Below are 14,610 nucleotides of genomic sequence, written 5' to 3'. Positions count from 1 at the left end.
CTCTCTCTCTCTCTCTCTCTCTCTCTCAGTCGCGCGCAGTGCGGTTCGCGCATCCGAGCAGGAATGTGTGTTATGTTTTCATATCTGAATGCATCGACATTTCATCTATTATTTCAGCACTTCGCATGTGCCCGGGAAACTCATTAGCATGTGATGGTAATTAATGAGAGCTGGGATTCAGTGCTGATGTGTCACATCACATCAACAGATTCAGGATCCGCACACTTTACAAGGTAAGAACTTATTCATTATATCATATTTCTAACTTTCATAATAGAATCTGTACATCTAACTTTAATCATATAACTAACCGACAGCAAACAAACATCACATGAGATCAACTTGCAAACCTTTTGCATGGTTAAGCACAAACAGTGTTAATGAAAATTAACAAAATATAATTAAAATAATAAAAATATATTAAAAATATTAAACTTAATAATAAATGTATATTATTAATTACACTTTATTATTTTATATTAACATTAAAAATTATGTCTTATCAATATTATTTAATATTTATTGACTATTAAAGTTAAATCTATGTTTGATTTAAATGCAATACATTATTAAATGCAATGTATGTTAATTTATCTAATAAATAAGTTTGGTTGTACATGCACCAAAAAAGAAGAAAAATAAGAAGCAGTATTAGTGGTAAAACAGGGACAGTAAACCTCTAAACATATACATTGATCTCATTCAATACTTCCCTTTCAAAAGTTTAAAGTACTATCAAACAAATAACATGAAACTACCACAGTCAGTCCCATAGTATATAATTATGGCAACCATTCAGTGCTCTCCAATCGAAACTTTGTGATTACAGATGTTTCTGCTGCCCTGCAGATATTACAGCAAACACGAATGCTATTCAGCATCAATATTTCAAGTTAAAAATGATGCTTAATGTACAGTATAAGTAAAAGTGCATAATTTAGATGCATCACGGATCATAATGTTTTCGCTTTATTGCATATAGTTATAAAATTAAGTGCAAAGGTTTTCTCAATTATTATGAGCTCATAAAAAACACACATTTATTTAATCTTTTTTTTTTATGTTTTCAGTTATGCTATCAGATAGCAAATCATGAACACAGCCTGAAATATGTCAAGTCATCCACCCGGATGAAGAATACATACACTCTCAGAAAAAAAGGGACAAAAGCTGTCACTGTGGCGGTACCTTTTCAAAAAGGTACACCTAAAGAGTGCATATTAGTCCCTCAAAGGTACATATTGGTACCAAACAAATACATATTAGTAGCTAAATGGTACATATTAGAACCCTTTTGAAGGGAACTGTCCCAGTGACAGCTTTTGTACCTTTTTTTCTGAGTGTACATACAGCAGACAAATACTGTGGTTTAATTTTATTGAGACAAAGAATTAAAAGAATTATAAAATATGATGAATTATGTTGATAAAATAACACTAGAGGACAATATATGATACCTGACAAATCTTGAAATGATCAGAGTGCCGCTGTATTGCAGTGAAAAGGCAATTTCATATTGATCTGTAGTTTGTATCAGTGGTTTTCAGCAGTGTTTAGTTCAAGCCGAGTGTGAAAAGAGCAAATCATGAGCATCTGTAAGCTTTGTGTGTTTTAACAACAACCGTCTTTATGATTATGACTGTGAACACATGGCAAGACTTCATCAGTGAAGAAGAATATGTGATAGGGACCGTCGAATGCTTGAAGGATAGTGTCTGAAATCTGAATGACAGAGAACAACTGCAGCAAAGCTCATATTCACCCTGAAGATCATGTTTCCACTATAACTGAGTAAAGCCAACATCAATGAAAGAGTTATGATCATAAAACCTGGTCAGTTTAATCACATGACTGGAATATTATTGAGGGCCGTTTTGGAGAGAAGAGAGAGAGGCAGATTCCCTCCTTCATCTCTGAAGCGTCAGATGTTCTGACAGGCGACATCAAAAAGCTCTATTAGTTGATTCTAATAAGGTTGGAAGCTTCTTTTCGTCTAACCTGCATCATCTGTGATAATCTGATGAAATTAACAGAGGATCACTATCATTAAAGATTGCGATTTCTGAGAAATGGATCAGACAGAGCAACAAAAAACACTTGTAGCCAATCAGCAGTAAGGGGCGTGTCCATTAATTAGGGGGAGGAGCCTGAGTCACATGTAGCCAATCAGCAGTGAGGGGCGTGTCCACTCATGAGGGGGGAGGAGTCTGAGTCACCTGTAGCCAATCAGCAGTAAGGGGCGTGTTCACTCATGAGGTGGAGGAGCCTGAGTCGCATGTAGCCAATCAGCAGTAAGGGGCGTGTCCACTCATGAGGGGGGAGGAGCCTGAGTCGCATGTGCTCGTGAATTTGGGGGCGGAGCTATCAAAATAAGGGTGTGTCCTTTTGTGTTTGTTTCGGTGATTTCAAATATTGTGTACAGTTTGAGCTTCATCATCTGCGCTGATCAGTTTAATCACATGACTGGAATATTATTGAGGGCAGTTTTGTGTTTGTTTCGGTGATTTCAAATATCAACAGCGTTTCTCAGAAACCACAGCCCCTTAAAGAGGACATTTAACCAGCAGGGTTAGCAGATGCAGAGACGAGACACGCTGCGTCTCCTCAATCAGCAGAGATGAACATGTTTCAGAGAGCAAGAAGCAATCGGTGAGACACTAATGGTTCCCAAGACAAAGAGTAATTAATAGAGTAGGAGTGCAATATTGCTCGTTGACACAGAAGCCAAATTAACCTGCCCACCGGCACTCGTGACAGTGATTTATTATTTCCAAATCACATCCGTTCCCTCCGCACAAAAACAACAACATGAGAAAGTTCGGCCCACATCGGCTAAGCTTGCGATGAGCCTCTGCAGTCGAGGCTGAAACGGATCTGATCAACACTAAACAGACGACACACAGAGCACTCACTGCCACTCAGTTCTAGCTATTAAACTCATTTAGGGAACACCGTGTGCTCGCTGTGGGAAGAAGATCTCATTCATGCTGGAGATGCTGACATGCGAGTTGAAGTCTAGGGTGGTTTATCTCAGATACAACTACAAATCCTGGCAGAAAATGCTGAAGATCAAATGCCATTATACGCCAAAACACTGCACATAACAAGCTCGTCTGCAATAACTCAAGATGAGGCCAAAAGACTCGGGATGGAATCTCATAAGGGGTGAAAAAACCAAGTAATTTCAACAAAAATACATCAAATGTGAAATGTCATGCAGGGAATTGTGGGAATGTCAATTTACGGTTCGATCTATCACAGTTATTTACCGTATATAGTACAGAAACTTTCTGTTAGCCAATCAACAGTTTTCACTGTAGCATTTTTACGGTCTTTTACCATTATCAAACCAGAGTCTAAATCAAGTTCTGGGTAAATATTTCCCCCTCCGAAAGTCCCTGCCGGCGAGGTACTAAGTTCAGGAATCATCAGGGGTGGGACTTGGGCGCTGGACATGCTGATTGGTCGAGTTCATGCCACATTTTGATTGGTTGAGTTTACGCAGCATTTTATCTCAACCACCATTTTTAAAAGTCTGTTGCGGTGCGTGCATTAAGAGTCAACAATGGAGTTTAAAAATACCACCAATGGACATAACACCCCTTATTTCTATATAAAATGGGACCATAATTTGTCAAATTCACTTTAAAGAAGATCTCAATGTTTTTTTTTTTTTTATTCATAGAGATAATTCATAGAAAATTACTATTATAACATTTAAAAAATAATAATATATATATATATATATATACTATATATTTATCTTATACCATGGTCTGGGTGAATACTCGATTCTGATTGGCTGCAGGGTATCCATTAAAAAGTGATAGAGGACACCTAGTAAAAAAAACGTCACAGGCGTAACCAGGGAAACCAAGTTATTGTTTGTAAAAACTTTAGATTTCGATTGTAAAAGTGTATTAAAAAATATATAAACTAATGTTTTAAAAATGTGTTATTTGGCAAGTGATCATGGTATAAGTACCCCAGTCAATAATTTTATCCCTTAAAACTCATCTCTGATCTCCAAAATTACATATTTTAGCGTTTTTTCCTTGGGAAAAAAATGGCTTCATGCCTTAAAATATCTTGAATATAACTCGACACCCATGCCTCATTAAGTATACAAGGTTCTATGAATATGCAAATGAGCCCCGCCTCCGCTCACTCGCTCAGCTCAGAGATCCACTCGTTGACGATCACACATCACCATCAGAGTTTGATGAGTTAAAATGAATGTCACATGCTCATAACATCTGAAACTTGACATAAAGTTCAAAGTGCATCACATTAAAAGCAATTTAAACAATTTGCCTTCAGTTTCTGGCTCTCTGACCACATCATGCAGCTACATTTAGATATTGCAGATCAAGTGACTAACATGAGAAAAGCACACTAATGGCTCAGTTTAATGCATTATTTAGTGCCACAATTGCAAATGAGAACATGACAAAGAGTGCAAAGAAAATAATTTTCTAAAATGAGAACAAATGAGCCAATGGGATCAGAAAAATAATCTTAATTCAAAGGGAAAGGTTCATTCTTTTGACCCCTTTTGCTGAATGTTTTTGGCTAAACTTAAATACATTTTTCAGTAAACATCTGTCATTTTGCAACTCAAGTAAATGCATCTTGATTTTAGTATGTTTAGATGTTCGTACAAGCCAAAAAACATTGAGAAAGATTCCTGCAAGAGTCACTGATCTCTGTTTTCTGCCTTAGATTTGGAAACTCTCTCAGCAATGGATTTCAACGTGCTTTACACCGAGAACATCAGCGCTAACCACACCGCGCTCTTCAACGACAGCAGAAACATCACGCTCTTACCGTATTACCAGCATTCGCTCGCGGTGGCCACCATCTTCATCCTGGCCTACCTGCTCATCTTCTCGCTGTGCATGCTGGGAAACCTCCTGGTGTGTTTCATTGTGCTGAAAAACCGGCAGATGCGAACCGTCACCAACATCTTCATACTCAACCTGGCCATCAGCGACCTGTTAGTGGGCATCTTATGCCTTCCCATCACGCTGGTGGACAACCTGATCACAGGTACATGAAGGTTTGCTGTTAGTCTTCACATGCAAACTCCATGCTGCCATCTTCATGAGCTCTCAGCCAATCACCTAAGCCGTAGGTGTCATGTGACTCATCACTTTATAGTACAAGAGTCCATTTCATGCTTTTTTCAATCAAATTTATCAACTCGAACTCTAAATGATCAAAACTTTCCTGTCGCACACAATCTCCTCCAGTTCTTCTGTCTCTGACTGATAGTTTAGAGACTGTTTTATCTTTAGTTTAATTGTACAAACGTCCTCCTTCAGCTCACGTGTCTTTCTGCTGTCAAATCTGCTCTGATTATTATAAGGTAAACGTAAGAATAACTTTGATATTATTAGTCATATTTCAAGGCGAACACTTACTGGACTGAAACAACATAGCTTTGATTATTATAGCTTTTAACTTGATTATCCAAACATCATTTTATAGAAAAATCATGAGTATCAAATATGATCATCAGGCTTTTGAGGAAGGTTTATCAGTTCATCTCTCAATCATCATTGTATTGCATTGCATTATATGTTTTAAAAATACACAGCGTTGGTCATAAAACTGAGCATTTAAATATCATCTTACTAAGACATATTATTGGCAGATATTGATATTTATATGCATTTTATGTAAGTATCTGCTAGTTCTGATAGTGATTAAACCTCTAGCACAAAGTGTTACAGTTGTGTGTGTGTCGTCCTACAGTGTTTGTCCTCCAGGTATTGAATGATTCCTTTGATTCAAACACACACACCTTCATGACTTGCACAGTTTCACTGATGCATCTGCGCTCTGAAGTACAAATGCATTTCAGGGTGAACCTTTTTTCCTCTTCACTTATCTGGAGTCTTTGCAGTAAATATCAGTAATTTATCGCAAAGTGCGAGGGAAGAGCTGTTAGTCCGGCAGGTTTCAGCGGCTCGTACCTGTGCGGGATTCTGGTGACAGTTGCATAATGCTTTCATGCATTACTGTCAAGGTTAGGAAATGCAGGAGAGAGAAAAACTGAAGTAAATGTAATGTAGGGCTTTTAAAGCCGTTAACAGCACAGGGTCTTTATGCTCTTACTGAGTCACTTCAGACGCTCAGCATGTTAAAACAACATCTACATGTGTCCAGTGTTTGTGTGCATGCTGTTATAATTACACACTGTTGACTCAGATGAAATCCTGTGTTGTTCATCATTTGCATACAAACCATGTGTTGTGTAAAGCAACCCTATGCCAGCTGATTTTGTTGATTTGTTGCATTACATTTACATTTATGCATTTGGCAGACGCTTTTATCCAAAGCGACTTGCATTGCATTTCAAGGTACACATTTACGTTCTTATCAGTTCTTGCTTTCCCTGGGAATCGAACCCATGACCTTTGCGTTGCAAGCACCAATGAGCTGTTTGAGCCACAGGAAAGCTTGTTGCGCTTTAAATACAGTTTCATCACGGGAAGTAGAAAAATATAGTAGAATACAGCGTATATATAAGTAAATATACAGCACACTTGCTTCAAATCAAATTTTATGAATTCCTCTCATAAACAGGTTGTTTTGAGGTGTAGAAATGGGTTTTCTTTGAGCTGTACATAAAGTGCTCTTCTCTCTCTGCCTGTCATTATCTCTGGCACAGGTTGGCCGTTTGATGTAGTGATCTGTAAAATGAGTGGACTCGTCCAGGGAGCTTCAGTCTCGGCGTCTGTCTTCACGCTGGTGGCGATCGCAGTGGAAAGGTTAATAACTCTCTCACCCGGCCTGCACTTCACATGGGATTACAAACACCCTCTTCAGGATGAAACTCAATGTTTGTGACCTTCTGACCTGTAAAGACACAAGCTTACCTGCTCATCTACTACTACTCTACATCTAAAACCAGTACATGTTCTAGGTATTATCAACTGGCCAGAGTTTTGAGATCGCAATAGACGTGAAGGACTATAATACGTTAAGAGCTCGCTTAAGAACTGCGGAGCTAAACCATTTAGTGCTTTGTACATAATTAGCAAGATTTTAAAATGCATGCAATGTTTAATAGGGAGCCAGTGCAGTGTTGACAGAACCGGGCTAATATGGTCATACTTCCTGGTTCTGGTAAGAACTCGAGCTGCTGCGTTTTGAACTAGCTGTAGTTTGTTTATTAAGCGTGCAGGGCAACCACCCAGTAGAGCATTACAATAATGAACATATGAACACATGAACTAACTGTTCTGCATTTGACATTGAGAGCATATGTCGTAATTTAGATATATTTTTAAGAGGGAAGAATGCGGTTTTACAGATGCTAGAAACGTGACTTTCAAATGAAAGACTGGTATCAAAGAGCACACACACATGCTTTCCTAACATCTATGACAGGGGTCGGCAAGTAACTTTGGCCGCGGGCCAATATTTTTTTTAGCCAGTAGATGGCGGGCCAGCTACACAGAGTAGGCCTATGGATACAAATTAAATACTCTTATATAGGCCTATAATTGCGGAATATGATGGGTCCGTCACCGTCCGTGGATCATTCATTCAATCGTTTTTTTTTTTTTCAAATTAAAACCAAAAATAAAAAGATGAAAAACGACTTGTTTTTCCATTATTTATTTCCTAAACTGAAATGAAAAAAAAAAAAAATAAGGACGGGTTTTCTGATTTTCTGATTGTGCTCAGATCAAAAATAGAAAAAATGAATTACTGGATTAGACAAATTTAAATTTTGATTTTTAAGTTTTAATTTAACACCTTATGCATATATCAAGGAAACCATTTTAAACAGATCAAGTAGGCTACTATTGTGGTAACATATTACAGCCATTTTAATAAAGGTGTGAATAGCAATCATGCCTCATTCCGTACAGTCCGACTTTTGAACTTTATTCCTTTTTTATTATTATTATTTATTCGGGGACACACACATACACACCTAAGGTTTAAGGAGGTCTGCGTGGGACTGTTTTTTTTCGTCCCGCTCCCACAAGGTTCTATTCAGCAACCGCTTAAAATACACTCGGTGTTCACCCGCTTTATTTCCCGACCTGACGGGTCCACAAAATTTAGATCTCGTTTCCATAATCTCACATTCAAATGTCTCTAATGGAAAGAAGGAGATTGGAGTAGCCTATAATAATTATAAATGCTATACAAAAATTGTGTTCGTGTCAGTATAAATATTAGGCTATTTTAACATTGTACTGTCAGCAGAGAAAAAAAATGTCACAGAAAAAAAATATGAAATATAAATAACATGAATTAAATAGGACAAAGCCTATCACTCAAGTTTCTAAGCAACATAAACGAAAATCATATTGCCCTACTGACGAAATGAAGTAGGCTATTTTCTGTCGAACTATTTCAAACATCCTTGCAAAAAAAGAATGTTGTTGACTGACAATGGTTTCAGTACCAAACAGCTCCTCAGAGCTAGGTGTACAGGCGGTCAGAATTAAGTGCGGATACGCTGTCAAAAGATGTCGGGAGTTGGCTATTGTCAGTCAGACCGCACGCTCCGTCCAAAGTACACCAGAGTTCTGACCGCTACCGTCTTTTGACGCGCGAATGGACACAAAGTGGTCAAGCGTATAACTAGACGCGGCAGGCGCGAATTTGACGCGCTATTCACGTCCGTTGTGAACGCACAGTTATACTTTAAAACGTAATCCCGCGCCGCATTATTCCCTATGGGCGTTTCACACAGTATGCGGCGGTGAAATCGCCGCGCGACTACGGCTTTTCTCAAGTAGTGGAAGAGTTTTGTACAGCATTTAGGACTGCCAAAATAATCCGGCGGGCCAGAAAATATTGCTGACGGGCCAGTTTTGGCCCGCGGGCCGCCAGTTGCCGTTCCCTGATCTATGAAAATAATAGATGTAATACAAAACATCATCAAGCAAATTAAACAATTAAAACTAAAAGTGTAATCAGATTAAGCATAAGCCTGAGGAAAAAATAATGTTTTAAGAGATGATTTAAATATGGATAGCGTAGGGGATGATCTAATGGAAAAAGGTAAGGAATTCCAGAGCTTTGGACCAAGAACTGAGAAAGCCCCGTCACCCTTGGATAATCAATAATAGCTGGGTGGAGGATCTGAGCATTCTCTCAGGAGAGGAGAAATGGAGGAGATCTGAAATATAAGTTGGGGCAAAACTATGACGTGCTTTAAATACAAATACTAAAACCTTAAAATCAACTCTGAATTGAACAGGTAACCAATGAAGGGATGCTAACACAGGTGTGATATGTTCCCTCTTCAAGTGTTTCTGGGTTATTATGTGCAGAGGTTTTTGGTCCAATAATAAGAATATGTTTTTTTTTTTTTGTTTTTTTTCAGAATTTAGTAGTAGGAAATTACTAATCATCAACTATGCATTCCGTTAATTTTGTGAATTGTTATGTTTCGTAGTTTACATAATTAAACATTATACAACAATGATGCATGTACATAAATTAAAATGTTTTGACTTTTTATCTCATTATTATGAATTAGTATGTCAAAATTTTGACTTTTTTCTTATAATTATGACTTCAATTATATCATTTAAATTTGTATGCCATAATTTGAATTTTTTTTATCTCAAAATTTCAGCTTTTCTGTCAATTTCAATTTTGTATCAAGTATCGAGCATTAGGGCCCTCCATACTGAACTTGGATTGATATGACACTTCTTCATTTACTTCTATAAATTGACGGTCAGATAACTATTTGATAACCATTTGAACCATGCCAATGCAATTCCACTAATGCCAACATGATTTTATAGTCTCTTCAAAAGAATGTTGTGGTTGATGGTATCAAATTCAGCATTAAAGTCCAGTAACACTAATAGAGAGATACAACCGCGATCGGATGATAAGAGTAAATCATTTGTAACTCTAATGAGAGCAGTCTTAGTACTATGATACGGTCTAAATCCGGACTGGAAATCCTCGCAGATTCCATTTCTTTGGAGCGTAGTTGTTGAGGATACTAGTATTTATGACAGAAAAGGGAGAATCGAGTCGGGTCTGTAAGTAGTAGTGTGTTGAAACTGGTGGTTATGGAAAGGGGCGGGACATTTCCCAAACACGCTTGAAGCGCTCGACCAATCACAACACACTGCTCCAGCCGACCAATCAGAGCACAGTGTGCTTTTCAGAAGGAGGGGCTTCATGGAGACAGGAAGTAAACAGAGCGTTACTGACAGACTGGGAAGAGAGGAGCCGCAACAATGGAGAATATGAGGAAAATAATCAACATTCAAGCAGGAAAACCTGTTCTAGTAGAGCCTGAAAACATCAAGACTTTATCAAGGCCGTAATATGGTCTCTTTGAAGATTAAGCCAATTAATCCTTCTGCCGTTTTTTACTGACCTTCAAACAGTAAGTAAATGTGACATTTTTGAAGTAGAAAAGCTGACTCCAAAAGCATTTTCCATCAAAAAAAAAATAAAAAAATGCTTGACTCTCTTTCTTCTGTGAAATGCAAAAACATTCAGCTATCTTGTGACTTCAGAAGACTTGCAAAATCAACTACGGCAATATAAAAGTTGTGTTTAGACATTGATTGACCGACGTGTTCACAATGTAATGGCATTGTGGAGAGGAACAACAGATGAACATTTCCATTGTGTCGAACAGAAGAAAGCAAGTCAAAACAGTTCTTAAAAGCTCTTAAAAGTAGATGATGACAGCTGATGTCACAGTGAGAGCGTCTGTAAAATAGACCTGACACACACACACACACACAGCTTTACAAACATCAAGCATTTTACAGATTTGTCACATTGTTTTGTGTTACAGTCTTTTGTTTTGAACAAAGCAGTATTTTGCAGAGACTCGTTCTCAGACGGCGATCGCTCAGTCTGTTTGCCGACTGTCTCGCACACATTGTACACAGAAGCAGAAATTGCCAGGTTCAGTCTGACCCGCTGGCTTTCCTCAACATCCATGAGTCAGCGTGTGTGAGCTCACTTTGCTTTTTGTCTGTAAAATAATAAAAACAGATTATGCATCAGATTATTTAAGCTTTTAAAATCAGGTCTATTATTGTTTTAGCATCTATTTCAGCATCTAAATAAAAGCAAAAACAAAACAAATTGGTCCTCAAATCTTTAGTTTGAGGTGATATCTGATGGAAGAATATAGATTCTGAAGAAAATTGCACTTTGTTTTCGGTCTGTGAAATAATCAGTACTTTTACTATTATCACAGAATCTACATGCTATTTTCTCAGTACTGGTTTGTTACTGTGATGTCATGTATTTCAGATTAACCCACCTGTGATTGGTCACTTTATACATGTCAGACGGTCTCTTCCTCAAGTGGATGCTTTCCGCCATGTAATAAAAAAATCATGCTTTGCCAAATCATAATTAAACATTATAAAACAATGATACATAACATGTAAACATGAAAACATGTACATAAATTAAAATGTTTTGACTTTTTATCTCATTATTATGAATTAGTATGTCAAAAATTTGACTTTTTTCTTATAATTATGACTTCAATTATGACATCATTAAATTTTTAATGCTATAATTTGGATTTTTTTATCTCAAAATTTCAGCTTTTCTGTCAATTTCAATTTTGTTTAAATTTAGACTTTTTAATCTCATAATTTTCTCATAATTAATCACCTAATTAGGACATAATATATTATAATTTTGACTGTTATATTTTTTTACTTAAAATAATTTAATTTCCAATTTTTTTTATCTCAAAATGTACATTTTTAATCTCATAATTTGGATTGTTTTGGTCATAATTGGATTAATCTCATACATTGTTTTTAAATAATTTTTTGTACATGACTTTTTTATATTTTTTGACTTGTCATAATGTCAAAATATACATTTTTAATATCATAACTTCGACTTTACCTTGGCTGATTTGATTCACCAAAGCATGATTATTTTCTCTTGTGTTTTGGAAAATGCTCCAATGGTACAACCAGTGTTTATTCAGGATAAAGAGGTCGACAGAGTAGAAGAGTTTAAGTATTTAGGAACCATTTTTGACACAACCCTAAAGTTTTAGCAAAATACAGAGGTTATTCTTAAGAAAGCACATCAGAGAATGTTTGTTCTTAGAAAATTGAACTTCTTTAGTGTTAAAAAGCCTATACTGTATACATTTTATAATACCTTTATTGAGAGCGTTTGAGTTTTGAGCAACTGCACTCAGCCAGAAGTTTAAAGGGGTGGCTGATTATGATTTGACTTTTCTAACTTTAGTTAGTGTGTAATGTTGCTGTTTGATCATAAACAACATCTGCAAAGTTACAACGCTCAAAGTTCAAAGCAAAGGGAGATATTTGCTTTTAAATAAATCGCTTTTTAAGGACTACAACAAACGGCTGGTAGAGACTACACCACATTCCTCCCGGGTTAGTGACATCACCAACCCTAGAATTGACATAAACCCCGCCCCCTGAACACGATTTATAGATTAAGACAGAATATGCTAATCAATGACTAGAAGATAACTACACATAAGCTACATAAATTCATCAACTAACCCCTTCAGAAATGGTCTACATGTTGTCACTTCTTCTCGAGTCTCTCCATCTTTGTCCGACTCCGGTTTAAACATAAAAGGCTAAAAGTTTTAGAAATTTTTAGTGCATGTGTGTGTGAGGTAAAATGACACAAGCTGTTGAAGCTCCGCCCCCTGTGCCGGGAGCAGCAGCTCATTTGCATTTAAAGGGACAGACACAAAACGGTGTGTTTTTGCTCACCCTGAAAAAGTGACAATTTTAACATGCTATATAAAAATATCTGTGGGGTATTTTGAGCTAAAACTTCACACACACACTCTGAGGACATCAGAGACTTACTTTACATCTTGTGAAAAGGGCATTATACCACTGCTTTAAGAAATATCAGGTGTCTAACAAATCGATACAAGTTCACTTTTGTACCAGAAGCCATTCGTATTTGTACAAATTTTCTTATTGAGGATTCTTGAGGTTTTTTTTTCCTTTTTCTTTTTTTTTCTCCTCTCTTCCCCCTTGTGTGAATTTTACTATAAAGCAAGGTGTATTGGAATGTTGTAATATGTAGATGTGTATGTACGTTTGTTTTTAGCTTGTGATGTGATGCCACTGCCCTAATTTAATTGGTCCTTGTGGGATTAATAAAGTGGTTAACCTAATTTAAAAAGGTTAACTGCTCCGATAACCTCCTCTTCTTCCTCCTAGGTTCCGTTGCATCGTGTATCCGTTCCAGCGTAAGCTAACGCAGCGTCAGGCCATCATTAGCATCGCCTTCATCTGGGCGTTAGCCATCGCCATCATGTGTCCCTCCGCCGTCACGCTAACTGTCTCCCAGGACGTCCTGCACTTCATGGTGGACCGGGACAACATCACGTACCCGCTGTTCACCTGCTGGGAGGCCTGGCCCGAGCGCAGCATGAGGAAGATCTACACCACGGTCCTGTTCTCACACATCTACCTGGCTCCGGTCACGCTCATCGTCATCATGTACACGCGTATCGCCGTCAAGCTAGTCAAGTCTCCCGCCTCCATCCGCGACGCGCGCGCGGAGGACGAGAGCCGCAGGGTTTTCCGCCGGAAGCTTCGAGTGGTGAACATGTTGATAATGGTGGCGCTGCTGTTCACCGTGTCCTGGCTCCCGCTCTGGATCCTCATGATGCTAACGGATTACGGGAATCTATCACCCGCGCAGCTAGACCTGGTGGCCGTGTACATCTTCCCGTTCGCGCACTGGCTAGCGTTCTTCAACAGCAGCGTGAACCCCGTGGTGTACGGATACTTCAACGAGAACTTCCGGCGCGGGTTCCAGGCGGCATTCCGGTTGGGTGTGTGTGTTGTGAAGGAGCCGAGACGCACCGGCACCTGGAAACACAACCGCGTGTTTGCGGACGGAGACGCGGCTAACGCTCAGGGAAACGACAGGAGAGATTTCTGCACCGGAGAACAGCAGGATGAGCTGGTGCTCGAGGATCTGGACTGAAAAACAACAAACACAAACACTGCAACACAAAACGCCATTGCCATTTTTTATGAAGAGAAAAAAAAAGAAGCTCCAGTTTTGCTAGGCTTGTTTATACGGCTGCAGAGGTTGGCCGATTTAAAAAAAAAAATATATATATATATATATATATATATATATATATATATATGTGTGTGTCACGGTGGGGTGCAGGAAGGCAGACGAAGAAGACGATCATTTCAGATACAAAGTTTTTCCAACTTTTTCCAAGACAGGCAAACAGGTTGATCCACACACACTTAAAGGGGTCATGACATGGTTTTTGTTTTTGTTTTATTATGTTCCCTTAGGTGCAATTATAGTATTACTATAGCTTTTTGGACATTTTTTTTTTAAATTTAAGTAATTTATGACCTTTTCCCACCCTGTTTCTCATCCTCTGATTCAGACAGACTGTTTTGGGGGCGTTTCCCCTTTAAGAGTTCAGAGTTAACGCCACGTTTTCTGGCAAAGCCAGCATCATACTAGCCTGGAAATCCAGAGTTTTTGCGAGAGCACAAGTTGAATTTGCTCAGTGAGTTACTCTGGTGTCGAGTAATGATGCTCATTAAATATGCCCCTCGATCTGAGCTGCACCAATCACATCGG

The 14,610-nt window shown here is 38.2% G+C and overlaps 1 protein-coding gene across 1 annotated transcript in view; it reads left to right on the top strand.

Annotated features, from left to right (window-relative positions):
* Positions 1-13,983, top strand: part of LOC308706818 (neuropeptide FF receptor 1) — a gene marked incomplete at both ends in the record, with an annotated part of 15,213 nt that extends 1,230 nt beyond the window's left edge. Inside the window, 3 exons of the mRNA XM_081392683.1 lie at positions 4,723-5,049; positions 6,677-6,776; positions 13,209-13,983. Coding sequence (XP_081248809.1) covers positions 4,723-5,049; positions 6,677-6,776; positions 13,209-13,983 — 1,202 coding nt within the window. The remainder of the gene's footprint in view (positions 1-4,722; positions 5,050-6,676; positions 6,777-13,208) is intronic.
* Between the last annotated feature and the right edge of the window lie 627 nt (positions 13,984-14,610).

Source organism: Scardinius erythrophthalmus (assembly GCF_964197995.2).
Source record: "Scardinius erythrophthalmus genome assembly, chromosome: 18".
Classification (NCBI taxonomy): domain Eukaryota; kingdom Metazoa; phylum Chordata; class Actinopteri; order Cypriniformes; family Leuciscidae; genus Scardinius; species Scardinius erythrophthalmus.
Note: the sequence above shows the minus strand (reverse complement) of the source record. Positions and strands in the feature narration are given on the sequence as shown.